Source organism: Balaenoptera ricei, chromosome 15 (assembly GCF_028023285.1).
Source record: "Balaenoptera ricei isolate mBalRic1 chromosome 15, mBalRic1.hap2, whole genome shotgun sequence".
NCBI lineage: Eukaryota > Metazoa > Chordata > Mammalia > Artiodactyla > Balaenopteridae > Balaenoptera > Balaenoptera ricei.
The window spans coordinates 13,416,556-13,444,133 of NC_082653.1; the positions used below are offsets into that span (position 1 = coordinate 13,416,556).

A 27,578-nucleotide genomic window follows, 5' to 3' on the forward strand; every position below is an offset into this window, starting at 1 on the left:
GGAGCTCCGAAAGCCAAATGACAGGTGGCTATGGTCTCACAGCTCAGGGCCCTTCTACTGGCAGCAGGGGTGGGATGGGAATGTGGCCTGGGCCAGCTCAGTTTCAATTCTGCACCCTTAGGACCAAATTTGGGTCTTGCAAAGTGGCAGCCAGCAGCCTGGGTCCACACTTCAACGCTAAATATATTCTGTTTGAGTTACAAGGTGTTTTTTAAAACCTGGAAATTTCACTCAAAAATTCAGATTCCAAGCTCTTTTAAAAAAAAAAAATGATGATGATGATCTTGCCAATATTGGCAACATTCCTGAATGGTAGGGGTCAGCAGACTACAGCTCACAGGGATCTGTCAGCTGTTTTTATAAATAAAGTTTTATTGAAACACAGCCATGCCCATCCATTTATGTATTGTCTGTGGCTGCTTTTGCTCTACAGTGGTAGAGTTGATTTTGTAACAGGGACCATATGGCCGCAAAGCTGAAAATATTTTCAGTTCGACCCTTTGCAGAAAAGGTTTGCTGACCCCCTGGATGGCAGTAGTCAGCTGTATCTGTATCATAGCTACCCCCAGTATTTTTAGAATATAGGTACAGCTGAGGGCACATCAGTCCCCAAATAGCAGTGGTTTAGGGATGATAGATGCTTATTTCTCTCTCTCATTTGACAGTTTGGGCATCACAGCCCAGGTGTGATATGGCACACACAGGATTGGTACCCAGGCTCCTGTCACATTGCTCCACCCTCCTGGGGGACTGCCCTTGTCCAAAATGGCTGACCACGTCCACATCCAGCCAGCACAAAGTAGAAGATACAGAGGAGGCACACCCACTTCCAGTAGGGCCATTATTAGAATTCACATACCACAGCTATCCACATCTCCACCGAAAATTGGTCATGGCCACATCCAGCTGCAAGCGAGGCTGAGCCTGTAAGCTCCGTTCTGGCAGCCTTGTGCCCAGCTGGTAGTTCTCTTTCTGTGGAGAAGGAACATGTAGACACTGGGTGACACAGCAGATTCTATGGCACTTAATCAGCAGGGCCCAGATCTCCATTCACAGCACACCTCTCCTTCTCTTATTCTTGGTCCATTTCATTCATTCATGGGAGCACCTGAATCTTGTTTACATTTGCCCTGTTGTAAATTACATACATTCTCTCCCAGGGGAGAGGAAGAAAGGGAGCCGATGAACTCCAAGGGCAGAGGAAAGGTTGCAGGCATGGAATCATGCACAGTGTGTCCCCTTGTTATATAAACTAGTGACTGGGAAATAGTTGGGCTGAATACACTCTCAGATCTAATGCTCAAAGCTCTGGGGCTGGGCAAAGGAAGAGATGCATTCTGGAAGCTATGATACATGGTGGGGATTTTGGTCAGTATTCTCACTCATCCTGGGGAAGGAAAGGCCATCATCCCGAGCAGCATGGAGCTGAGTTGATAGCTTCCTACATCTGGCTTCTCACCTGGTTCTCCTCCTATGCCACCCGCAGCTCCTCCCAAGTCTAGGGCTGGTGTCTCATCATCCTGACCCCTTACTCCAGAGCCCCAGGACCTGGGCCCTCTTCTAGCTATCCTCATTCCCTAACTGGGGATTTTACCCCTTTTAGTGCCATGGGACCCCCTTGGGGTCTGGTGAAGGCTGTGGATCCTTTTCAGAATAATATTTTCAAATTAAATGCATAGAAGAAAATACACAGAATTACGAAGGAAGCCAGTTATGTCAAAATACATTCACCAAAATACTTTTTAAGCTGTGATAGGTATTCTTCTTTACACACTGAATAACACGATGGAGTAGTTATTTAGCTGATAACTGATAAGTGTGATAAGTTTGTGATTTGGAAGTAGTGCTGGCTTAAATGATATTTCAAGATGTCTGCATTCACTGTACTGTGATATGAAAATATCTGTCTTGTGTGGGTAACAAAGGCACAGGGACTACTGTTACTACGACTTGTTGCCTTCATTCATAATTGAAGGCAATGCCAGTTAGAGGATCATGAAAATAAATAAAGATGTAGTTTTCCCATCCAAGTTCACAGACCTCAGATTGAGAACCCCTTCTTTAGGTGATCTCACTCTCATTAGTCCTGTGGCATTAACTGCCATCTAAATGCTGGCAACTCCCCAATTTCTACCCCAGCCCAGACCTTTCCCCTCAACCTGGACTCAGATCTCCAGTTGCCGCCCTGACTCCACCTCAACGTCTGTCGGGCACCTCGAGGTTAACGGGTCTGACCTTGAGCTCTTTATCACCCCCACTGTGGAACCTGCCCCTCCCATGGCAGCCCCTTCCTAGATGATGACGGATCTGTCCTTGATGCTCCGGCCGAAAACCTTGAAATATCCTTGACTCCTCACTTCTTTCCTCCACCACATCTAATCCATCTGCAAATCCTGTTTGTTCTGCCTTCAGAAATAGCCTGAAACGAACCAACCCCTCTGAGCCCACCTGGTTAGAACCATCCCAGTCTCTCTCCTGCATTACTAGGACAGCCTCCTAGAATCACAGTTCCCCACTTCGGACTGTTCCCAACCGTAGAATGTACGTTCCAGGAGGGTGCAATTTGGGGTTGTTTGTTTCTTAATTTCTTCTGTTTTGTTCAGTGGTATCCTCAGTTCCTAGAACCATGCCTGGTACGTAAGAGTGCTCTTCTAATATTTATTGACTGACTGAATGAATGAATGAATATGTAACATCTTGATAAATCATAGTTTTATAATAAAAAACAGTAATCAGGGACTTGCCTGGTGGCGCAGTGGCTAAGAATCTGCCTGCCAATGCAGGGGACATGGGTTCGAGCCCTCGTCTGGGAAGATCCCACACACCGCAGAGCAACTAAGCCCATGTGCCAAAACTATGGAACCTGCGCTCTAAAGCCCATGAGCCACAACTACTGAAGCCTGCGCACCTAGAGCCCGTGCTCCACAGTAAGAGAAGCCACCGCAATGAGAAGCCCGCGCACCACAACGAAGAGTTGCCCTCGCTGGCCGCAACTAGAGAAAGCCCATGCGCAGCAATGAAGACCCAATGCAGCCAAAAAACAAAATAACAAAATAACAGTACTCATCACGTGGGAACAGTTTCCCTGCATTTTCTCACTAAATCCTTCCCAGCAACTTGGTCAGGTAGGCATATCATTATCTCCATTTTACAGATGGGAACACTGAGGCTGGCAGGTGGAACTAGCTGGATTTAAACCCAGGATGTCCGTTCCAGAGCTCATGCTCAGCCTTCATGCCTGACCGCCTCCCAGGATAAAAATTCTCCCTCCAACCCCATACGTCTGGAAACACTGATCTTGATGATGTGTGGTTCCCTCCTGGATTCCCAAGCCTGTGCTTCAAGAAAGGCAAAGAGCTCAGGCTCTGGGAATGGCCGTCCCTCCAGCCCACGGCCAGATGAATCCTGGAAGGATGGAGCGACCTCAGTGTGGACTCTCTCTTCTGCCTGCACTTCTGGCAGGAAGCACTTTGGAGGGTAGTCTGAGCCCATCAGGGAGCAGGATCTCTCGGATAACGAGGTCCATTTATCCTTCCTGCCTCTGGCCGTTGAGCTGTCCACTGGCTGTTTCCTTTTTCCCTCAGGGTTTCCCTGCCTCTCCCCACCCCATCGGATGGGAAATGCTGCAGTCTGCAGGGACTGGATGGCTGCCCTGCCCAGATGCAGGATGAGGTATAGTAGCCAAAAGTCAGGCTGGAGACGGACCACCTGGGTTTGAGTCTCAGCTCTGCCACCCGCCAGCTGGGGGATGTTGGGCCGAAGGGGACTTCACCTCTCTGTGCCTCCGTTTCTCCAATTGTAAAATGGGGACAGAAATAGTATCTGCCTCATTGGGTTGTTGTGGTATGTCATCACTTTCTAACCCAGTGGTTCTCAAAGTGTGCCCCAGGAACCCTGGACCCCAGACCATTTGCACGATAATACCAAGACGTCATTTGCCTTTTAACCCTCATTTTCTTCATGGTGTTTCTAATGGGTACAGAGCATACCCACAACCATCTAAAAAGGGTATGAAAAGACTCCCCCACTTTCTGTGTGCATGTCTACGTGAGGTTGGATTTTTCACAAAACACACCCTGAACAACGAATCACGACAGATCGAATTCAGAAGTAGATATGAGAATTCAGCTGTCTCCTGTTAAACCAGACACTTAAAGATATTTGCTAAACTGTAAAACAGTCCAGCTCTTCTCACTAATGTTATTTTGTTGGGGGAAAATATATTTATTTATCCTTTTGAAATACATATATTAATACTAACAAGTAGGTTTATTATTACTATTTTTAAATGAATTCATATGTTTTAAATTTCTCAGTGTTCATTTCTAATATGGTAAGTGTCGCTAGACATAACCAACTCCTTCACATCCTCAGTAACGGTTAAGAGTCTGAAGGGACCCTGACACTGAAACACTTGAGAGTGATTGCTATTGACGAACACTGGCCTGGGGCCCTTCATTTTTTTTTTTTGTTTGTTTAATCAGTCATCAGTTTTATACACATCAGTGTATACATGTCAATCCCAATCGCCCAATTCAGCACACCACCATCCCCACCCCACCGCGGTTTTCCCCCCCTTGGTGTCCATACGTTTGTTCTCTACATCTGTGTCTCAACTTCTGCCCTGCAAAACGGTTCATCTGTACCATTTTTCTAGGTTCCACATACATGCGTTAACATACGATATTTGTTTTTCTCTTTCTGGCTTACTTCACTCTGTATGACAGTCTCTAGATCCATCCACGTCTCTACAAATGACTCAATTTCGTTCCTTTTTGTGGCTGAGTAATCTTCCATTGTATACATGTACCACATCTTCTTTATCCATTCGTCTGTCGATGGGCATTTAGGTCGCTTCCATGACCTGGCTATTGTAAATAGTGCTGCCATGAACATTGGGGTGCATGTGTCTTTTTGAATTACGGTTTTCTCTGGGTATATGCCTAGTAGTGGGATTGCTGGATCATATGGTAATTCTATTTTTAGTTTTTTAAGGAACCTCCATACTGTTCTCCATAGTGACTGTATCAATTTACATTCCCACCAACAGTGCAAGAGGGTTCCCTTTCCTCCACACCCTCTCCAGCATTTGTTGTTTGTAGATTTTCTGATGATGCCCATTCTAACTGGTGTGAGGTGATACCTCATTGTAGTTTTGATTTGCATTTCTCTAATAATTAGTGATATTGAACATCTTTTCATGTGCTTCTTGGCCATCTGTATGTCTTCTTTGGAGAAATGCCTGTTTAGGTCTTCTGCCCATTTTTGGATTGGGTTGTTTGTTTCTTTAATATTGAGCTGAATGAGCTGTTTATATATTTTGGAGATTAATCCTTTGTCCGTTGATTCGTTTGCAAATATTTTCTCCCATTCTGAGGGTTGTCTTTTCGTCTTGTTTATGGTTTCCTTTGCTGTGCAAAAGCTTTGAAGTTTCATTAGGTCCCATTTGTTTATTTTTGTTTTTATTTCCATTACTCTAGGAGGTGGATCAAAAAAGATCTTGCTGTGATTTATGTCAAAGAGTGTTCTTCCTATGTTTTCCTCTAAGAGTTTTATAGTGTTCGGTCTTACATTTAGGTCTCTAATCCATTTTGAGTTTATTTTTGTGTATGGTGTTAGGGAGTGTTCTAATTTCATTCTTTTACATGTAGCTGTCCAGTTTTCCCAGCGCCACTTATTGAAGAGACTGTCTTTTCTCCATTGTATATCTTTGCCTCCTTTGTCATAGATTAGTTGACCATAGGTGCATAGGTTTATCTCTGGGCTTTCTATCTTGTTCCATTGATCTATGTTTCTGTTTTTGTGCCAGTACCATATTGCCTTGATTACTGTAGCTTTGTAGTATAGTCTGAAGTCAGGGAGTCTGATTCCTCCAGCTCTGTTTTTTTCCCTCAAGACTGCTTTGGCTATTCGGGGTCTTTTGTGTCTTCATACAAATTTTAAGATGATTTGTTCTAGTTCCGTAAAAAATGCCATTGGTAATTTGACAGGGATTGCATTGAATTTGTAGATTGCTTTGGGTAGTATAGTCATTTTCACAGTGTTGATTCTTCCAGTCCAAGAACACGGTATATCTCTCCATCTGTTGGTATCATCTTTAATTTCTTTCATCAGTGTCTTATAGTTTTCTGCATACAGGTCTTTTGTCTCCCTAGGTAGGTTTATTCCTAGGTATTTTATTCTTTTTGTTGCAGTGGTAAATGGGAGTGTTTCCATAATTTTTCTTTCAGGTTTTTCATCATTAGTGTATAGGAATGCAAGAGATTTCTGTGCATTAATTTTGTATCCTGCAACTTTACCAAATTCATTGATTAGCGCTAGTAGTTTTCTGGTGGCATTTTCAGGATTCTCTATGTGTAGTATCATGTCATCTGCAAACAGTGACAGTTTTACTTCTTCTTTTCCAATTTGTATTCCTTTTATTTCTTTTTCTTCTCTGATTGCTGTGGCTAGGACTTCCAAAACTATGTTGAAGAATAGTGGTGAGAGTGGACATCCTTGTCTTGTTCCTGATCTTAGAGGAAATGCTTTCAGTTTTTCACCATTGAGAATGATGTTTGCTGTGGGTCTGTCATATATGGCCTTTATTATGTTGAGGTAGGTTCCCTCTATGCCCACTTTCTGGAGTGTTTTTATCATAAATGGGTGTTGAATTTTGTCAAAAGCTTTTTCTGCATCTATTGAGATGATCATATGGTTTTTATTCTTCAATTTGTTAATATGGTGTATCACGCTGATTGATTTGCGTATATTGAAGAATCCTTGCATCCCTGGGATAAATCCCACTTAATCATGGTGTATGATCCTTTTAATGTGTTGTTGGATTCTGTTTGCTAGTATTTTGTTGAGGATTTTTGCATCTATATTCATCAGTGATATTGGTCTGTAATTTTCTTTTTTTGTAGTATCCTTGTCTGGTTTTGGTATCAGGGTGATGGTGGCCTCATAGAATGAGTTTGGGAGTGTTCCTTCCTCCATAATTTTTTGGAAGAGTTTGAGAAGGATGGGTGTTAGCTCTTCTCTGAATGTTTGATAGAATTCACCTGTGAAGCCATCTGGTCCTGGACTTTTGTTTGTTGGAAGATTTTTAATCACAGTTTCAATTTCATTACTTGTGATTGGTCTGTTCATATTTTCTGTTTCTTCCTGTTTCAGTCTTGGAATGTTATACCTTTGTAAGAATTTGTCCATTTCTTCCAGGTTGTCCATTTTATTGGCATAGAGTTGCTTGTAGTAGTCTCTTAGGATGCTTTGTATTTCTGAGGTGTCTGTTGTAACTTCTCCTTTTTCATTTCTAATTTTATTGATTTGAGTCCTCTCCCTCTTGATGAGTCTGGCTAATGGCTTATCAATTTTGATTATCTTCTCAAAGGACCAGCTTTTAGTTTTATTTATCTTTGCTATTGTTTTCTTTGTTTCTATTTCATTTATTTCCACTCTGATCTTTATGAATTCTTTCCTTCTGCTAACTTTGGGTTTTGTTTGTTCTTCTTTGTCTAGTTCCTTTTGGTGCAAGGTTAGATTGTTTACTTGAGATTTTTCTTGTTTCTTTAGGTAGGCTTGTATAGATATAAACTTCCCTCTTAGAACTGCTTTTGCTGCATCCCATAGGTTTTGGATCGTCATGTTTTCATTGTCATTTGTCTCTAGGTATTTTTTGATTTCCTCTTTGATTTCTTCAGTGATCTCTTGGTTATTTAGTAATGTATTGTTTAGCCTCCATGTGTTTGTGTTTTTTACGTTTTTTTCCCTGTAATTCATTTCTAATCTCATAGTGTTGTGGTCAGAAAAAATGCTTGATATGATTTCAATTTTCTTTTTTTTTTTTTAATTTGTTTATTTATTTATTTTTGGCTGTGTTGGGTCTTCGTTTCTGTGCGAGGGCTTTCTCTAGTTGCAGCAAGCAGGGGCCACTCTTCATGGCAGTGCACGGGCCTCTCACTATCGCGGCCTCTCTTGTTGCGGAGCACAGGCTCCAGACGCGCAGGCTGAGTAATTGTGGCTCACGGGCCCAGTTGCTCCGCAGCATGTGGGATCTTCCCAGACCAGGGCTTGAACCCATGTCCCCTGCATTGGCAGGCAGATTCTCAACCACTGCGCCACCAGGGAAGCCCTGATTTCAATTTTCTTAAATTTACTGAGGCTTGATTTGTGACCCAAGATGTGATCTATCCTGGAGAATGTTCCATATGCACTTGAGAAGAAAGTGTAATCTGCTGTTTTTGGATGGAATGTCCTATAAATATCAATTAAATCTTTCTGGTCTATTGTGTCATTTAAAGCTTCTGTTTCCTTATTTATTTTCATTTTGGATGATCTGTCCATTGATGTAAGTGAGGTGTTAAAGTCCCCCACTATTATTGTGTTACTGTCGATTTCCTCTTTTATAGCTGTTAGCAGTTGCCTTATGTATTGAGGTGCTCCTGTGTTGGGTGCATATATATTTATAATTGTTATATCTTCTTCTTGGATTGATCCCTTGATCATTATGTAGTGTCCTTCCTTGTCTCTTGTAACATTCTTTATTTTAAAGTCTATTTTATCTGATATGAGTATAGCTACTCCAGCTTTCTTTTGATTTCCATTTGCATGGAATATCTTTTTCCATCCCCTCACTTTCAGTCTGTATGTGTCCCTAGGTCTGAAGTGGGTCTCTTGTAGACAGCATATGTATGGGTCTTGTTTTTGTATCCATTCAGCAAGCCTTTGTCTTCTGGTTGGAGCATTTAATCCATTCACGTTTAAGGTAATTATCGATATGTATGTTCCTATGACCATTTTCTTAATTGTTTTGGGTTTGTTTTTGTAGGTCCTTTTCTTCTCTTGTGTTTCCCACTTAGAGAAGTTCCTTTAGCATTTGTTGTAGAGCTGGTTTGGTGGTGCTGAATTCTCTTAGCTTTTGCTTGTCTGTAAACCTTTTGATTTCTCCATCAAATCTAAATGAGATCCTTGCCGGGTAGAGTAATCTTGGTTGTAGGTTCTTCCCTTTCATCACTTTAAGTATATCATGCCACTCCCTTCTGGCTTGTAGAGGTTCTGCTGATAAATCAGCTGTTAACCTTATGGGAGTTCCCTTGTATGTTATTTGTCATTTTTCTGAGGCCCTTCTTCAGTTGTGCAGGACCTCCACACACAGGGAAGCCCTGCCCCATGTGGATGGAAGAGATCCTGATTCAGCCCACCAGACGCCACAAAATCAAATAGAAAGACGACAATTTAACAATTCCACCTGCTCTTCTGCTCTAAGACGGTGCACCCTGGGTGCTGGACGACAGGAATCTGCTAGTCCCTCAGTTGGACAGGATTCCCACAGGCCTCCCATCACCTGGGCATTCGTAGGTTCCATCATTTCATCATTTATCCCACAAATATCTATTGAGGTCTTCGTGCTTGCTGGGCTCTGTCCTAGATGTAGAGATACAGTGGGAACAAGGCAGGCAGAAACCCCTGCCCTCATGGAGCAGGTGTTCCAATTGGGCAGGCAGGTGGGAAAAGCCACAAGACAAATTTGTCAGGTGGTGCTAAATATTGTGGAGAAACAAAGTCAGAAGAGGGAGAGCCAGGGACGGGGAGAGGCCATTTTAATAGGATGCTTAGGGATGTAACCCAATAAGGTAACATTTGAGCAAATACCTGGGAAAGGTGAGGAAGTGGTCCATGCAGGTGTCTGAGGAAGATGCTTCCTTCAGCGGGAACAGTAGGGGCAAAGGCCCTGAGGCAGAAACGAGCCTCAGGGGCTGGGAGGACAGAAGGAGGCCACTGCGGCGGGAACAGAATGGGCAAAGCGGGAAGATGAGGTCCAGGAGGGAGCAGGAGACAGATCACGTGGGATCTTGTGGGACACGACAAGGGCTCTGGATCTTAGTTCAAGTGTGACACATAGCCGTTGAAGTGTTTGAATTTGGGCTTGATCTGTGACTTAACAGAATCCTTCTGGTGACTGTGGAGGTTGGATGGGAGGCTGGAGCTTAGAGGTTGGGGCAGGGAAGCATCAGGACCAGGGAGGAGGCCCCAGCAAGGTCCAGGTGAGAGATGGCAGGGGCTTGGACCACGCTGGTCCCAATGAGATGTAGGAGGTGCTCAGTCCTGAGTCTGTTCTGAACACGGAACTACTGTGATGTATCATCAATATATATATCAATGAGGGGGAGAGGGCAACTGAAGACCCCTTTGGGGTGTGTGGCCTGAGCAGCTGGCATTTACCAGACTGTGGGGAGAGAAGCAACTTTAGGGGAACCAATCAAAAGTCCAGTTTGAAATGCCTGTTTGGCATCAAATGAATTGATCTGAAGGAAAAGATTAAGTTTTGTTAACCATCCAAATGATTCATAAAAATGGCCAAATGTTATCATCTCACTGGGAGATGGATAAACATGAAACAATCTGGAACTGGAAAGTTTGTCTGTCTTGTTCACCATTTCACCCCTAAGACATAGAACAGTACCTGGTATATAGTAGATGTTCAATAAATATTTAATTTAAAAATGGCAAAATGTGTGAAAGAGGCACGGGCCAACTGGAATTTGGAAGAGGTCATGGAGGGTGAAGACCCCTTTGTGTTTTCCCAAACTCCTTGCCTGTGAAACGGGGTGGTTTATCCTGGGAAAGATGGACTTTTCCAGCGTTCTACTTCATTTTTCACTGACCTTTCCGAATCGCTTTGGCAAACATTGTTTATTGTCATTGGCTCGGCTCCGCGCTCTGACCCATCTCTGCTAATAGATGTGTGTCATGCTCAGCCGGTTTCTTTGTGCAGTGTAAACATCCTTCCCTGAGCTCATTACTGGAGTCTCCAAGGAGCCTTGTCATTTTCCAAGATGCGGTCGAATCTGGTTTCTAACAACCATTTTCATTTCTCCAGAGACCTGAGTTCTCATCACACACACACACCCCCTGCCCCCGTAAAGGAAAGCGGGCTATATTTTGGGAACTCACAGTTCCTTTTTTTGGAGTTCTTACTCTTTGACAGACATGATCTCATTTGCTGTGGCCCCATTTTATAGATGAAGTCACTGAGGCTCAGAGAGGAACACTCATCTGCCCAAGGAGGCAGGGCTCAAACCCTGGCCCTCCAGATTCTGGAACCCAAGTTCCTCAAAGCCACACCGCACCCCCGTCTCCATCACCAGAGACCCACGTAACTTTTGAAACTGTATACCCAGCACAGAGTTTCTTGACCTCGGCACCACTGATGCTTTGAAGTCAGATCATTCTTTGCTGTGGGGCTGTCCCGTGCCCTGGACGGTGTTTAGCAGCATCCCTGGCCTCTACCCACTAGATGCCAGTAGCACCCCCCTTCCCTAGTTGTGACAAACAGAAAAGACTCCAGACATCGCCAGTGTCCGCTGGGGTTGCACATCGCCCCAGTTGGTCTGATACGTGTTCCCTGTGCTTTGCACACAGACAGGCTTCGGACTGACATCTCCACCACCTCCCTGTAGCCTTTTTCCAACGTGTAGCATTCCCTCTTGCAGATGTTGTGATAGAAATCCCTTCTAATAAAACATTTGGCTGCCGCTTCTCCAGCCCTCCTGCCCTCCCAGGGAGGGTGTGAGGCTTAAGACACTGGACAGGGGCAGTCTTGCACTGTCCTACCTGTGTGCCTTCCTAAAGTCCATCGACCCAGGCACCCTGTCAGCAGCTATCAGTGTGTGCCCCCTCTTAGCCAGGTACTGGGCTGGGGCTACAGCACCCAGAAAAGGCCCCTGCCTTGTGGACCCAACATCCTTGGGGAAATGATGATAAACAGGAAAACAAACACACCTACAGGATAATTTCAGAGAGTGCTGAGTGCTATGGAGAAGATAAATAGCCTGGTGAGAGGGCTGGGTGGCCTTAGGCAAGGTGATCAGAGACACCTTCTCAGAAGAGGTGACATCTAATCTGAGACGTCACAGTGAGAAGGAGCCAGTCCATGTGAGAAGGGAGAAGGCAAGTGTCTGAGGCCAAGGGAAGAGCAGGTACAAATGCCCTGAGATGGCAGTGAGTTTGGAACGTTTTAAGGAACAAGAGGCTGGGAGTGGCCAGAACAGTGAGCAGAGAGGTGAGTGATGGGAGATGTGGGCGGAGGTAGCTGGACAGGCGGGGAGTCACTGAAGGGGAATGACAAGAAGGGTGTTGGGTTCAGAAGGGTCCTTCTGGCCATTTGGGGGTGGGGTCTGGGTTATGGGGACAAAAGGGGAGGCACCAAGTCCAGGTGGAGGCCATTTCCTCTGTACGCAAAGAAATGAGGATGGAGGAGCAAGACACGTTTCTCTTTGGGGACTACATCATCCTGATGGCCTTGCCTCTTTCATTTGGATTCCCACACACTGGATCTGAGGATTCAGATTGCAGGTTTTGAGCAACTGTCTCATGAGGAGTGTTACAGAAATCCAACCCTTTCTTCCACTTTTGAGTCTCCTAGCTCAAGATTCAAAGTCCCAGGGCAGAGTCTGATTGGCCAAGTTCAGACATATACCTGCCCCTTGGATGGGGAAGGACACCTTGATGGACACTTGGGACCTTTGTATTTAAGAGGAACCAGGGGTGTAGTGGCTATGGCTTTTCAGGGGTCACCTGAAAGAGAGAGAGAGGGAGAGAGAGGGAGTGTGTGTGTGTGTGTGTGTGTGTGTGCACGTGTGCACATGTGCACACGTGAGTATTCATGCATGTGTGTATATATTGGTATATTGGCTCCAAATTACGGGGGAAGCTACCCATTCAAAATGAGTAGATATTTAATGAAATGTTTATATTTGGATATAAATAGTGAAATGTAGCATGATCAACCAGTCCATTCCGGAATATTTTGACTCAGTTATTTATCGATTCTCTCTAATGTAGGACGTGGGTGAAGATGGTGTGGGCTGAATGTGTGCTCAGAGACGCCAGTGTCCTCGAAACAGCCCTGTTGACAGTTCCATCCAGATGTCCCACAGTGGGGGGGGAGGGGAGGGTCCCAAAGGTGGAGGTGCTGTCAGTGCCTCTCACCGCCACTTGCCAGGTACTTGGGATGTGCCAGGTACACCTTTCTGTTCCGTGCGCATGTTGGGTCCTCCACTCCACGTGACAGCAGGCAGTGGCGTACTATCATCCTTGTCCCCTGAGGCACAGAGGGGTGAAGTCATTTGCCTGGGGTGAGTGTTAGGAGGTAGCAGACCAGACGGTTTGGCACGCCTGGCTGCTCTCCTGTACCACCTCCCATGTGATACAGTCACCACCGAGACTAAAGGGAATTACTGCCTGGAGGTGCAAAACAATAGTGCCCCCAACCCTGGCCCGATCTGACCCGCTGTCCAGCACAGACAGTGACCCGGGATGCCTGTTTTACTCCAGCTGCCGAAACCCTCCGTCTCCCCCGTATCCAAAGTGATGGATCCATCTGCCCTCCTGTGCCAGGTTTACTGCCAGCTAATATCAGTCTCCGGTTGCCGCAAGACACAGTTTTTGCAGACCACAAATGCAATCATTACAAGGCAATTTCAGTTAGAATCAGGGCTAGGAGAGATAACAGAAGGGCCTGGTTCTCCCATCAGACTCTGAATGGTTCCCCAGCAGCACTTAAACTCAGACGAATGAAGAAAGCAGCAGTCAGGAGGGGAAGCAGGCGCTCAGCCTTCCGACAAGAGCTGCCTGCCCGGGCCTGCAGGACCAGGAGAGAGCGATAGGGCAGGACTCGGGGGATGAGAATCCCCTCTGTGTGGGGAGGGGGAGAGGCTGGATTCTGACATCTATCTCTGCAGGGCTTCCATTAGACATGGTATTAACGGAGCAAGAAGTTGGCCAAAAAGGGGGATGCATTGGTGCTAATGAAACTATAACACTTAGTGGGCACTTGTCATGTGCCGTTTCTAAGCAATATGCATATATTAGTTCTCACGACCACCCCAGGAGGTAGATACTGTTGTTATCCCCATTTTATAAATGGAGAAACTGAGGCATGGAGAGATTAAACAACCTACTGAAGGTCGCACAGCTTTCAGTGTTGCAAAATACCTCCAAGAGTCCCTTTAACATCCCTTCCCCTGGGATATCTTCCTCCTTGTCATCACAACCACTTTTCCTCATTTACATCGATGATTAAGTTCGCCTTTGGCTAAGTTCGTTCAGCCACTTGTCTAGAGTTTCCCAAACAGTGAGTGTCAACATTCCCACAGTCAGCTCCACCTCCTCTGTGACTCCATTAGCATTCAACTCAAGTTTCAATTTCAGCGTTCAAACTTTTCATTTCTTTGCTGCACTTTCGCCTCTGGTGGCCAGCTGTCTCCTTTTGATAATTCACTTTTGTAAAATGTCTTGTAGGTTTATCACTGGGAGACAGGGAGGCAACACAACTACTTGCGTTGCTGTCTGCACGTGAACTGAACAACAGGTGGGCAGTGACCAGTCACTGATAGACCTCGCAAGAGGTGATGTGACTGATCGTGATGAGCATCTGTTATTTACACAGTGATTTGTGGACAGAGGAGCTAGTAGTGAAATTTGTACTTCATGCAACTACAGTTAGTATGCTGCCATAGCCAAATTTGAACCATGCTGTGGGAGACTGGTATTATTTAACCAAAGTGTAGAAACTGACATTTGTGCATATCAGGACCATGCACGGGGGAGGACAGCCTGTAACTGGCGGCTCCTGTTCTGTTGTCATGGCCATCCCTCTTGTTGTGTCACTCCTTTGCACTCTGGAGCCCACACCACCCTGGCCCAGTTCAGAGTCTACTTCTGCTGCACTGGCATCACTACTCCAGGTCACCACAGCCGTGTTTCAGATCCCAGAGGGATCCTTCACCCCATGCAGGGAATTTTGCTCTACACCCAGGGTGAGAAAACTTTTCCTGCAAAGGGCCAGATAGTAAATATTTGGGACTTGGAGCCACATGGTCTCTGTTGCAGCTACCCAACTCTGCCATTGTAGTGTGCAAGCAGCCATAAAGGCACGTAAACAAGTGGGCGTGGCTGTGTTCCAGTGAAACCATTTACAAAAACAGGTGGCGGGCCAGATCTGGTTTGCCAAAACCCTGCTCTACACTGAGCATCTCACTGTCTTCTCCTTGGGTCTTTTAATTGCAGGTGAAAGACCTCAACCCAAAGTGAATTAAGCAAACGAAATAACAACATAAGTGGAGTGGTGGGATTTATTGGTTTACATAACTCAGGGTTTCTCACCTTTGGCACTACTGACGTCTTGGGCCAGATAATTCTTTTTCCTGGGGAGCCATCCTGTGCATTATAGGATGCTTACCAGCATCCCTTGCTTCTACCCACTTGATGCTGGTTGTGACAACTAAAAATGTCCCCATTGTCCAATGTCCCCTAAAATTGGGAAACACTGTAACTGAAAATGCTAGCATTAAAAGTGGCTTCAGGTAAGAGTGGACACAGGGACTCAAACCAGCATATTTCTCTCTCTTTCCACCTCTCTCTCTCTCTCCATGTCTCCATCACTCACCTCTGCTGCTTTCTTCCATGTTGCTTCACCTTCAAACAGACTCCCCCCTTCTTGGTGGCAAGATGGCTGCCAGCAGTTTCAAACTTATATCCCACCAGCTTCAAGCCCCATGAAAGAAAAACTTCTTCCTAGTAGCTCCCTAAAATCCCAGGGCTGACTCTCATTGGCCCAGCTTGGGTCACACGCCTATCCCTGAACCAATGGCAGTAGCCAGAGGAATGTAGAGCTCTGATTGGTCAGGCTGAGATTATGCATGCAGCCCTGGAGTCAGGAGTTAAGAGCAGCCATGTATACTTACATAAGGAAGCAGTGGTACCCAAAGAATCATAGTCAGGACCAGGCAGGCAAAACAAAAGTCTCTGTTGCCAGGTGTAAATTTCTACCCAGTGCCTGGTACACAGGAGCCAGTAAGTGCTCTGTCCTTCAGTTGATGCCAGCCCTGCATCCTAGGGGCAGCCATCAGCCAGCACATTGTCAGTGGTCTTTCCTGGCCTGGCATTTAATTCCTCTTAATCTGCCTGCCAAGTTTTTACACCCCCGCAGCAGCCCCCAATTTGCTCTTCCTTTATACCATCCCAGCAGCGAAGGCTCAGCGACTCCAGGCTCCAACCATGACATGGGCTGTATTTTTAATCTTGATTTTAATTCCAGCTCATTCTCCTGCCTGTATCTCCCAGTCCCAGTCCCCCAGGGCCCATGCTAATTTGCTTCTCCCACCACAACTGGTGCCAGAGTAACCATTTTAAAAACTGCCTTGGTGAAATCTAATCAAATGAGAGCAAAATCTAATTTGGCACTAAAAGCCTTTGACTGAAGCCCTGTTTTTTAGGGCCTTGTGGAGGCTGAATAATAAACTCTGGAGTTTTGAAGTATTGGGGGTTAGAAAGAGGAGGGAGATGTGAAAGAAAAGATTCTAGCAGAGGAAGCAGCTCCGGATGTGTTGACACCCATGGCATTGGACAATAATAGGCAGGGGTGGGCTTCCAAAGTCACCCCACCTCCCACCCCCAAGAAATATCTATCCCACCAGCAGGGCCAAGAATTAGGCCTTTAGCATTTCAAGTTGCACCTTCATCAGAAAGACCTTAGCCCAGATCTTCAGGGACAAACCAGTAGGATCATGAGCTGGGGACTGGAGAGACCTGGGAGGGAACCTTGTTCCCCCAGTGGGGAATTCAGTGAGCCTTCTTCTCTGGGCTTTCGTTCACTCTTCTGCAAACCAAGAGAGTGAAGTTCTGTGCTTCTGAAATGACTTGTGGTCCTGTCTTCCCTTCAAAATGTGTCAAAAGCTGTGTTTCCAGGAAAATGCACACAAAATGAAAAATCTGGCATGTAATATTTCAGGGGATGTGTGCCCGCAAGCTTGTTCCTGCCTCAGGACCTTTGCACTTGCTGTTCTTTCGGCCTGGAGAAGTTTTCCTTATATTCCCATATTCCCTCTGACTCATTCTCATCGTTCCTCAACCCTGACTACCCAGCCCAGTGGTACCTCCCGTGGTCCATCTCTGGCCACTTTGTTGCATCATCATCCTTTATTTTCTTCATCACTGTTGTCACCAACACCACCATCTTTATTTGTCACAGTCCTCCTCCCTAGAATGTGAGCCCCATGAAGTCAGGGATCCTGAGGGTCTTCTTTGCTGCTGTGTTTCCAGTGACTAGAACAGCTCCTGGCATACCTTAGGTGTTTAATAAATAGTTGTTAAATAGATATATTGATCTTTACATGCCTGGGACACTGATTCTATTATTAATATTTTTCTCTCGATTGTTTTACCTTTTTACTTAAGTTGTTTCAAAAGAAAACGTTTACACCACCACCAATATTATTTATCATGAGAAAATGTTGGGGAGCTTTGAGGGGATGCTTATTAAGATCACCTTCTTCCTTGTTGAAGTTTTGAACCAAATGAGAAATAAAATTAAGGAGTCAGCAGATGGAAGCCAAAATAGTACTTTGAGGAATCTGATAAAGGCCAAGTTTGAGGATCTGGCTTCCTTCTGAGAGCATTTGGGCTTCCTGATGCTAAACTCCAGAGTCAGACAGACTTCTCACTGAGCCAAGCCCCCTTGAACTAGCAGTGCCTAAGGGTAGATCACTCCCCACAGGAAGGCAACGGAAGGATTGGGTTACGTGTGTCCAATGTGTCCCACCAAACTCACCAGACACATATGCTAAGGGTCAGCAAACTGCAGCCCACGAGCCAGATCCGGCCCTCCATCTGCCTTTATAAATAAAGTTTTATTGAAACACAGCCACACCCATTTGTCTATGGATTGTCTGTGACTGTTTCCCGCAACAGCAGAGTTGAATAGTTGCAATAGAGGCTGTCTGGCCTATGAAGCCTAAAATATTTACACTCTGGGCCTTTACAGGAAAGGTTTGCTACCCCTGCTGCGTCAGTCTTCCCCAAGGCAGAACAGGAGAGAAGGGAAGAGGCTAGGCGTGTTATCAGAGTAGAGCTCCCTACCTATGGAAAGAAGCATCAGAAGTGGGGAGTAAGGTTATTGAGTTTTGGTAGATCTTGTTTCCTGGACTGTGCTTGGTCTCCAGGGGCCTTCTCAGCTCTCACAATGTGGTTCTTTTACTGATGGGAAGGAGATGCTGAGGGCCAGGTGGAGTTACTTAAATCAGGGTTTTTCTCAACTCCAGGGTATTGACGTTTCGTGCCGGATGATTCTCTGTAGTGGAGGCTATCCTGAGCGCTGTCGAATGCTTAGCATTCTCTCGGGCCTCTGCCCGCTAGATGCATCCTCTTCCCCAAGTTGTGACAAACCTAAAATGTCTTCAGACACTGCCAAGTGTCTAAGGGGCAAAACTGCCTCTGGCTGAAAGCCACTGCTTTACGGGGGCGGATGGAGCAAGTGTCTGTGCCACGTTCTAGAGAAAGAAGCTCAAGCCTTCAGCTTACCTGATGCTTTTATGCTGCCTCTTACCTCCAGCCGGCATCTCCATCCTTGATGCCCCAGCACCCAGCCACATGCAGTTGCTGTTGAATTGGGCACCCATCACCTGATTATGTTTCACTCTGTAAATATTGGATGTTACCCAGGACTCAGAGCCGGGCCAGCCGGTTTCCCAGCTCCCCTGCTGCCCAGGGCTCCTTTCCGTTTATTTTGCACTGTCCTACCACGTGAAGGGAGGCTCCACCCTGGGCCTTCCCCTGAGGCCGCTGGGGGTCTTCCCTTCCTATTTTCACCTCCTCCTCGTGCCCACATCCTTCTAGGAAGCAGTTCATCAGCTCCTCCGTCAGGAGCACTCACTTCCTGGTCCTGTGTGCCAGGGGAGGATTTCATGGAAATGCTTGCCTTTGCCTAGAGCCTGGGGGATTCTGGAATCTGGCTGCTTGGGGTCTGAGGGGTCTTCCTACCCCTGGGCAGTGCCAGCCATCTGCCAGGTCTCCAGGAAAACCCCACAGAGGGCTCCGGCTCCATGGCAGCCTCTCCTGGCCCAAGCCTCTCTTCTCTGGACCAACAGGTCTCAAGCAGCCCTTCATGCTTTCTAGAAGGTTCTAAGTGGAAGGACCCATCTTACCTCCGCTGGCATCATAGCAACCCTGGCCCACTCCTCCTTCCTCTATGCATGTTCACCTCCCCTGTCTGTCTCTTCTCATCTTGGGCTCTGAATTGACACCCACTAGACCCTCACTTTTTGCCAGGAATGGCGCTAAGCACTCTGCTTGCGGGATCTCTTCCAATCCCTTCCACAGCCCCGCTCTCTCGGCAGTGCTTCTCTGAGTGTCTCGGAGCCCCAGTGTCCTCATCTGGAAGAGAGGGCTGGCCTAGCGCCTCTGTCTCTAGAAAAACTCTCACAGATTTTTCCATTGCTAAAAAATGGCTTTAGAGGTTATAATTATTAAAAATCACACTTGCTCATTGAGGAGAAGAAAAAGAACAAAAAAGTATCGCAAAGATCTTGTGTTACCTCACCACCCACAGAAAGTTCGGGGGTGTATCCCCGTCCAGATGAATTAGGGTGATTCTTTTTTTAAGTAAGCTTTGCTGGTGGTGTGAAGCACGCCTGCAGAGACGTGCACTTTCGCTGCTCTAAATGCCCAGCTCCGTGGAGTTTCACCAACGGAACCACCCGTGTTCCAGCAAGAAATGGAACAAGACCATCATCACCGGAGAAGTCCCGTGCCCCTTCCATCCCCCTTTCCCCCACTTCCAGCAATCACCACGGCTTTTCTTCTCAAAACCGTAGATTCCTTTTGCCTGTTTTTGAACTTCATGTAAATGGGATCATACAGCGATACTTTTATATCTGCTTTATTTCTCTTAACTGTTTGGTTGTTGTGATGTGTTCGTGTTAGTGAACATGGCACTAGTCCTTTCCTTCTTATTTCTATGTCATATTCGGGTATACAGACATGCGGTGTATTTCTCCATTCTTGTGTGGGTGGACATCTGTTTCGTTTCTAGTTATTTGCTATTGTGAATAGTGCTGCTATGAGCCTGTCCTGCCTGTGACTTTTGGTGAACTAGGAATGCATTTCTGCTGGGTAAATACCCAGGATGCTGGGTCAGAAGGTGTGACTATGATCAGGTTTAGCAGACGCTGCTGAACAGTTTTCCACCGTGCCTGGATCGGTCTGCACGTCCCCCGGCAGCGTGTGCGAGCTCCACATGCCCCGTGCCCCCACCAACGATCGGTCTTGGTCCTTTTTTTTTTTTTTTTTTTAATTATTAGCCCTTTAATTCTTATTTATTTATTTATTTATTTATTTGGCTGTGTTGGGTCTTCGTTTCTGTGCGAGGGCTTTCTCTAGTTGCGGTGAGCGGGGGCCACTCTTCATCGCGGTGCGCGGGCCTCTCACTATCGCGGCCTCTCTTGTTGCGGAGCACAGGCTCCAGACGCGCAGGCTCAGTAATTGTGGCTCATGGGCCCAGTTGCTCCGCGGCATGTGGGATCCTCCCAGACCAGGGCTCGAACCCGTGTCCCCTGCATTGGCAGGCATACTCTCAACCACTGCGCCACCAGGGAAGCCCTTGGTCCATTTTTTTAAATGTTAGCCCTTCTAGATGCGATGTAGTAGATAGAATCCAAGGGGGGTCCATAAACTTGAGTGGGAAAAAATGATGCTCTGGTTTTCACTGACCTACAGCTGACACTTGGCATTTGCTTCAGTTCTGAATGTAGGCCCCTAACCACGGTGCATCGGCAGAATCTATACCGTTGTCATCGTAGAAATCGCCGATGTTTCAGTATTCCGTTGCAGTTGCTGTAGGTGTCGCGAAATCAAATATTCTCACTCATCACTACTTTGAACTGATCATTCCTTGCAAGGTCTTGCATTTAATCTTCGTTTTTTTTAAGGACACGTTACTATATGGCAAATTCTCCTAATATTTTGATAACTGTATTTCAAAATAATTGATTTTCTCTGTAATCTTATATATTTTATTTTCTGCACATGAAAACATTTGAGAAGGGGGGTCATAGGCTGCACTTGCCTGCCAAAGGGCTCCGTGGCTCAGAGGGCAGGGCTGTCGCCGGGCTCTGGGCCTGCCATGGTTTAGAAATTGCTGTCGGGTGACGGACAGAGAAGGCTTTTGCTCTCTGTGTGCTCATGTGGCCTCCTGGTCCTTCTCCCCCTCCAGCTTTCTTTGGGAAGTACCTTAATGAATACAACGGCTCCTACGTACCGCCTGGCTGGAAGGAGTGGGTCGGCCTCCTTAAAAACTCCCGCTTTTATAACTACACACTGTGTCGGAACGGAGTGAAGGAGAAGCACGGCTTTGACTACTCCAAGGTGAGTGCCCCTTCCTGGCTGGGAGAGGCGGTGGGGCTCGGCCCTGAGGGTCACGACACTGGAGCCCGACTACCTGGGCTCAGATGGCGACACTTACTTACATGTGTGACCTTGAGCAGCTTACTTACATCCTCTGCTTCCGTCTTCTCATTTCTCAAACGATAGTCTCTGTTTCTAAGAGTATTGTTTTATTTTTCATTTTTTTAAATTGAAGTATAGTTGATTTACAATATTGTGTTAGTTTCAGGGGTACAGCAAAGTGATTCAGTTATATTTTTCCAGATTACTTTCCATTATAGGTTATTTCAAGGTATTTCATATAATTCCTTGTGCTATGCGGTAAATCCTCGTTGCTTATCTGTTTTATGTGTAGTGTTTGTTAATCCCCGTGCTCCTCATTTATCCCTCCCCCATCCCCCCATCCCGTTCCCCTTGGTAACCATAAGTTTGTTTTTCTGTGTCTGTGAGTCTGTTTCTGTTTTGTATTAGATTCATTTGTTTTATTTTTAGATTCCACATATAAGTGATATCACATCATATTTGTCTCTCTCTGACTTACTTCACTAAGTGTAATGCTAGGTTTATCTCTGTTGCTGCAAATGGCAATGTAAGAGTGTTGGGTTTTTTCAGTTGAGGTATATTTGACATATAACATTGTGTAAGTTTAACACGTACAACATGCTGATTCGATACATGTGTATAACGCAGTGTTATTGCCGTTGTTAGCTAAACCTTTATCACGTTGCATAATCTTTTCCTTTTTGTGGTGAGAATAATTAAGACCTAGTCTCTCTTAGCAAGTCTGATGTTTATAATACAATACTGTTGCCTAGAATCACTATGCTGCGCATTAGATCTCCAGGACTTACTTATTTACTAGTTGTTAAGTTTGTCCCCTTAAACAACATCTCCCCACTTCTCCCACCCCCCACCCCTGGTAACACCCATTCTACTTTCTGTTTTTATGAGTTCAGCTCTTTTGGATTCCATATACAAGTGATATCACACAGTATTTGTCTTTCTCTGACTTAACGTCACTTAGCATAATGTCCTCAAAGTATGTCCATGTTGATGCAAATGGCAGGATTTCCTTCTTTCTCAGGACGGAATAATGTTCCATTGTGTGTGTGGTGGGGGTGTGGTGTGGTGTGTATATACTCCACATCTTCTTTATCCATTCATCATTGAGGACACTTAGGCTGTTTACATATCCGGGCTTCTGAGACTAATGCTGCAATAAACATGAGAGTGCAGCTCTCCCTGCAAGATCCAGTTTTCATTTCCTTTGAATAAGTACCCAGAAGTGGAATCCCTAGATCATAGGGTAGCTCTATTTTTAATGTTTTGAGGAACCTCCATGCTGTTTTCTGTAGTAGCTGCATCAATTTACATCCTACCAACAGTGCACAAAGTTTCCCTTTTCTCCACGTCCTCACCAACACTTGTTATCTCTTGTCTTCTTGATGCTCACCATTCTAACACGTGCCAGGTGATATGAGGGTATTATTTTATAACATTTTGCCAAAGCAGAACTTTCTTACAGAAAGTGTGCATATAGAGTGTACAGTTCAATGAATCTTCAAAAACTGAGCAGACACATGTAACCAGCACTCACGTAGGTCAAGAAGTTCCCCCCATGTAGCTCCCAGCAACCACCCCTCCCAAAAGGACACCCATTACTCAGACTTCCAGCATTGTAGACTAATTCTGTATCCAGCTTTTGTTGCTTAACACTCTGTTGAAATTCCCATGTTGTCACGTGTGAGTGTAGATCCTTCATTCTTGTTGTATAGCATCCCATTGTGTGATTATACCTTAATCTATTTGTTCCCTAGGACATACTTTTTCTAGTTCTGATTTGTTGAACTGAGATAAGGTAAGGAGCATAGATCCTCAGGGAATTTTCACACATCTGTGCATCTGTGTAAGTGCCGCCCAGGTCAAGCTGTGGAGCATTTCCAACCCCCAGCAGGTTCCCTCCTACGCCTTTCCAGCCAAAACTGCCACCTCCTCTTATTTTGACTTTTATCACCATGGATTGGTTTTGCCTGTTCAAGAACTTCACATAAATGGGATCATATCACATGTGCTCTTTATATCTGGCTTGTTTCACTCAACGTCACATCTGTGAGATTCATCTACATGGTCGTGTGTATCAGCCATGTGTCCTTTTCATTGCTACGTAGTATTCTCTTGTATAAATAGATGACAGATATTCATCTATTCAACGACTGATGGATATTTTGGTTGTCTCTGGTTGGGTCTGTTATGCACTAAGCTGCCGTGAACATCCTTACACATGGCTTTTGGTAGACATATGAACCCACTTCTTTGGCTTATACACCTGGGAGTAGAATTGCTGGGATATAGGATGTGTTACATGGTTGAACCACTTTACACCCCCAGCCAGAAATTTTTAAGCGTTCCGGTTGCTTCACATTCCTCAACACATGTATTGTCTTTTTTATTATAGCCATTTGGCTCGGTGTATAGTGGTATTTCATTGTGGTTTTTCCACAAATGTTTTTGAAGATCACATGAGTTAATACATGTAGAGCATGAGAGGAGACCATTGCATATATAGTAAATATTCAGAACATATTAGTTCAGATCACGACACCAAACTTGCTCTGTAAAGGGCCAAATACTAAATATTTTAGACTTTACAAGCCATAGTCTCTATTGCAACTGCTCAAGTCTACCCTTGCAGTGCAAAAGCAGCCATGGGTGACATGTAAACAGATAAGCATGGCTGTGTTTCAATAAAACTTTATTTACAAAAACAGGCAGGGGGCCTGACCTGGCCAGTGGGCGGTAGTCTCCTGACCCCCGGCTTAGATAATGATGATGATGGTGATGATGATGATAAGGAGGAGGAGAGACTAACACTGATGGTTCATCCAAACTTACCATTAAAAAAAAAAATCTGGAGACTAACAAATATTCCTGCCCCAACTAAATCTTCAGAATCAGTTCCGGCATCCCGCCACAGCAGATACATTATTTCTCCGGTCTGTCAAATCCACCTCTTTCTTTTCCCCATTCCCGCGCCACTAGCCCTGGGCCTGACTTACTGTCGTAACCAGGGCTCTCTGATGACGATTCCTTGGGGCCTCCCTCTCTAGTTGTCTCTAAAAAGCCACACAAGTCTCCGAGGCAGAAGTCACCAGGGAACAGGCAGTCATGCAAACAGGAGAGCAGGCTGGGAGTAGGTGAGACAATATGGAGTGGTGGGGACTGTGGAGGACTTAGCTGTCTAAAACGGGGCAGCAAACTCTCAGATCAGGCCTGTCCGTCCCACGTAGCATTGTGGGCCCGAGATGGCCAGGTTTTCTGATTTTTCAACAGAAGCCACAAATTTGTGTATTTTTTTCCTGTGAAGTCTGATTTTTAAGTATTGGCAGCTAATTCAGACATTTCTAAAATCCGGCATGAATCAAGGTCACCTGAGGGCCAGACCTGACCCATGGATTTGCAGCCCATTGTATTGTTGTGCTGCCCATTGCCCTCCAGGGGCTGTGCAGTGAACTGGGGGTTCAGAGCCCGACTCTGAACATATTATGTGCTGTTGGATATGCTACCTATTCCTAAGAGCCTCAATTCCCAAATCTGGAAAATGGGCACATCCTAGCATCTTAATAATGCACATTTCTATTTACTGAGCACCTACTATGGTCCAGGCACTATGCTGGGTGTTTTATGTACAATATATCTAATTTCACAACAACCATATCAAGTGAGTGAACTAGTGGGAGGTGATTACATTAGTCATTTATTCCCTCAACAAGTATTTATTAAGAGCCTACTATGTGCCAGGTGCTGGGTATCCAAGGGTGAACAAAAACAGACCCAGGTACCGTCCTCGGAGTTTGTGGTCTAGCGTGTGGAGGTGTGTTATAAACTGTGAAGTGATGGCACCTGTATTAAAGTCAGAACACCACACACAGTGTAGAAGTGCACACATACACACACACACACACACACACACACACACATACACACACACAAGCACATCAGCCCAATCTCCTATTTTGTCATCCCCAGTATGAGCCATTTCAACCAGACCAGCCTTGTCGGTTATTACAACCATCTCAAAACCTTTACTAGTGCTTCCCTGCCCTGAATTTATCCAAGTTTTGTCTGTCTTCTCTTTCATGAAGCGTTTCTGGATTACTCTAAACTATAGGAGTTATCCTTTTTTGAATCAGACTGGCCTCTTTCAGTTGTTTGTGAGCAGAAATGAACAGAAACTCAAATCAAAATGGCTTAATTGAAGAGGAAACATATTAACCTTTTTAACTGATCCAGCAGTAATGGCATCAGACATGGCTGGATTAGGCAGTGGTTTCTCACTCCTTTGTATTCTGTTTTCTTCTCTTCGATCTCATTCACAGACTGTATGTCTGTCTCTCTTCTCCTGGTACCAATATGGCCATCCTTGCATCCTCTCAGCTTCCTGCCCAGCTGCAAGCATGGGTGTCTCCTTCCCAGGATTCCTAGCTAGCTTCATTGGCTCTGGATCAGTCACATGTCTGTCCCTGAACCAACCAGTGTGGCCAGGGGAATGCAGTGTTCTGATGGGCTGTAAATCACATGCTCACTCCTGATCCAGAGGAGGGGGTCGCGGGAGCCCTACCATTGAGCTCAACCCTGGAACATCAGCTGAGAATAGATCCCCAAATAAAAATGGAGAGTTTCCACTGGAAAGAGGCTGACTAGATTCTCAACAGCCAGAACACGCCCTATCCCACTCCCCTTCTGGGAACACCAGCACATCTGGGGAGCCCTCCCAGCTTTGACAGGTAATCACCGCCCACGTGTCCCCTTCCTGAGTATAAGTCTGATCAGTCCAGGCCCCAAGTGGCAGACACCACACGTGACATCACCTGGCCAGTGCCCTCTCCCTGACCCTGTGTCTCACTCTGCACATAGTAGGCCTGCCTTCAGGACCTCCCGAGTGAATTGATTCCAGAGTCCTGGTTGGGGGGGATTTAGCAACTCTGCTGGACTCCTTGGAAACACAAAGCACAGTCTCTCAGTGCAGAACACACCTTTTCTCTCCTCCCAGCCTCAGTGCAGGCAGATTCTCCAAATACCCAGAAAAATCCACTCCCTCCTTTTTAAAATTCCTCACCACGTGCACGCCTGGCCTCAGCACAGCCCAATAATGAAGTTATCCAGGGATACTCCATCCCCTTGGCGCTGAGGATGGGACATGCAGTGGCTGCTTTGTCACCCCATTTCCTACCATCCATACATCTCGACCTGTGAATGAGAGGAGCCCCTGTGACAAAGGTGGGAGAATTCCTGGAGCCCCAGTTACCAGAGGCCTGGAAACGGAGGGGTGGGGGGTCCCTGTGGGGTCAGAGCTGGCTCAGGTCCAGAGTTCAACTCCCAAGGGTAGCGGTGGGCAGCAGGGGCCGGAGCACCGAGAGGGAACAGGAGTGAGCTTGGAGTTTCCAGCTGAGACAGAGCTGGGGAGCGGGAGCCCCACACTCTGGGAGGCCCAGGGCCTGTGTCAGGTCAGAGCATCATGCTGACACTGACCTTGGGGGCCTTGGCGGGAAGCCCAAGTCGGGAGGAAGTGGCAGCCCTTCCCAAGAGCCCCTCAAAAGGCCCTCTGAGGATTCTGTCCCACATCGCTAATCCCAAACGTGGGCGGATGCCACCGAAGGGGTCCTCATGGCAGAGTGGAAAGAGAGGCAGTGATGATGAGAAAAGAATGATGTAGAGCCAGCACTAATGGTCGAAGAGGGCTGGAGAAGGCAGCGGAAGGGAGATAGGCGTGACCAGGTCGGGAGATGGAGGAGAGGGTCCAGGTGAGTCCTGGGGGCTCTGCAGAAACGGCGGTCACCAGGAACCTGAGTGCACCCACCCCTCAGCCCAGCATGTGCACTTCTCTCTCTCTCTCTATTCTGGAGAAGCCTTCCGTGTGTGCAGAGGGGGTATAGCCAAGCTGTTGGCTGCAACTTTGTCATGGAAAGAAATCAACCAAGAAAGCCCACTAATGCGGGAAGTGACTGAATGACCATGGAGGAGTCTGGAAAAAGACAAGGGGGATCTGTGCCTAAAGCCATCAGAAAAGCTTAGGACATAAGGCTGAGTGGGAAAAGCAAGTCGCAGGACTCCTTCAGGTCCCTAGTCAGATGTTACCCTCTTAGACCACCCTGTATACAGGGTAACCCCCCGGACCCCCCCATCACCACTGATGCGCCAGACCTGTATATATCATGGATTCACGTGTTCATTGTCCTCTCATTCGAATACAAGGCTCATGAAGACAGGAATGTGCGTTAGTCTTGTTCACTGCTGTGTGTTGGATGAATGAATGAATGTACACGGTGTGATAGGATTAATGTAAAAAGATGCATAAAGCAATATACTCTAGCATATGT

General features: G+C 46.0%; 1 protein-coding gene across 4 annotated transcripts in view; it reads left to right on the plus strand.

Annotated features, from left to right (window-relative positions):
* SULF2 (sulfatase 2) overlaps window positions 1–27,578 on the plus strand; it is a 143,808-nt gene that overhangs the window by 72,309 nt on the left and 43,921 nt on the right. For all 4 annotated transcript variants that reach the window (XM_059896465.1, XM_059896468.1, XM_059896466.1 and 1 more), the window contains exon 4: window positions 21,032–21,183. In XM_059896465.1, the coding sequence (XP_059752448.1) occupies window positions 21,032–21,183 (152 nt within the window). The remainder of the gene's footprint in view (window positions 1–21,031; window positions 21,184–27,578) is intronic.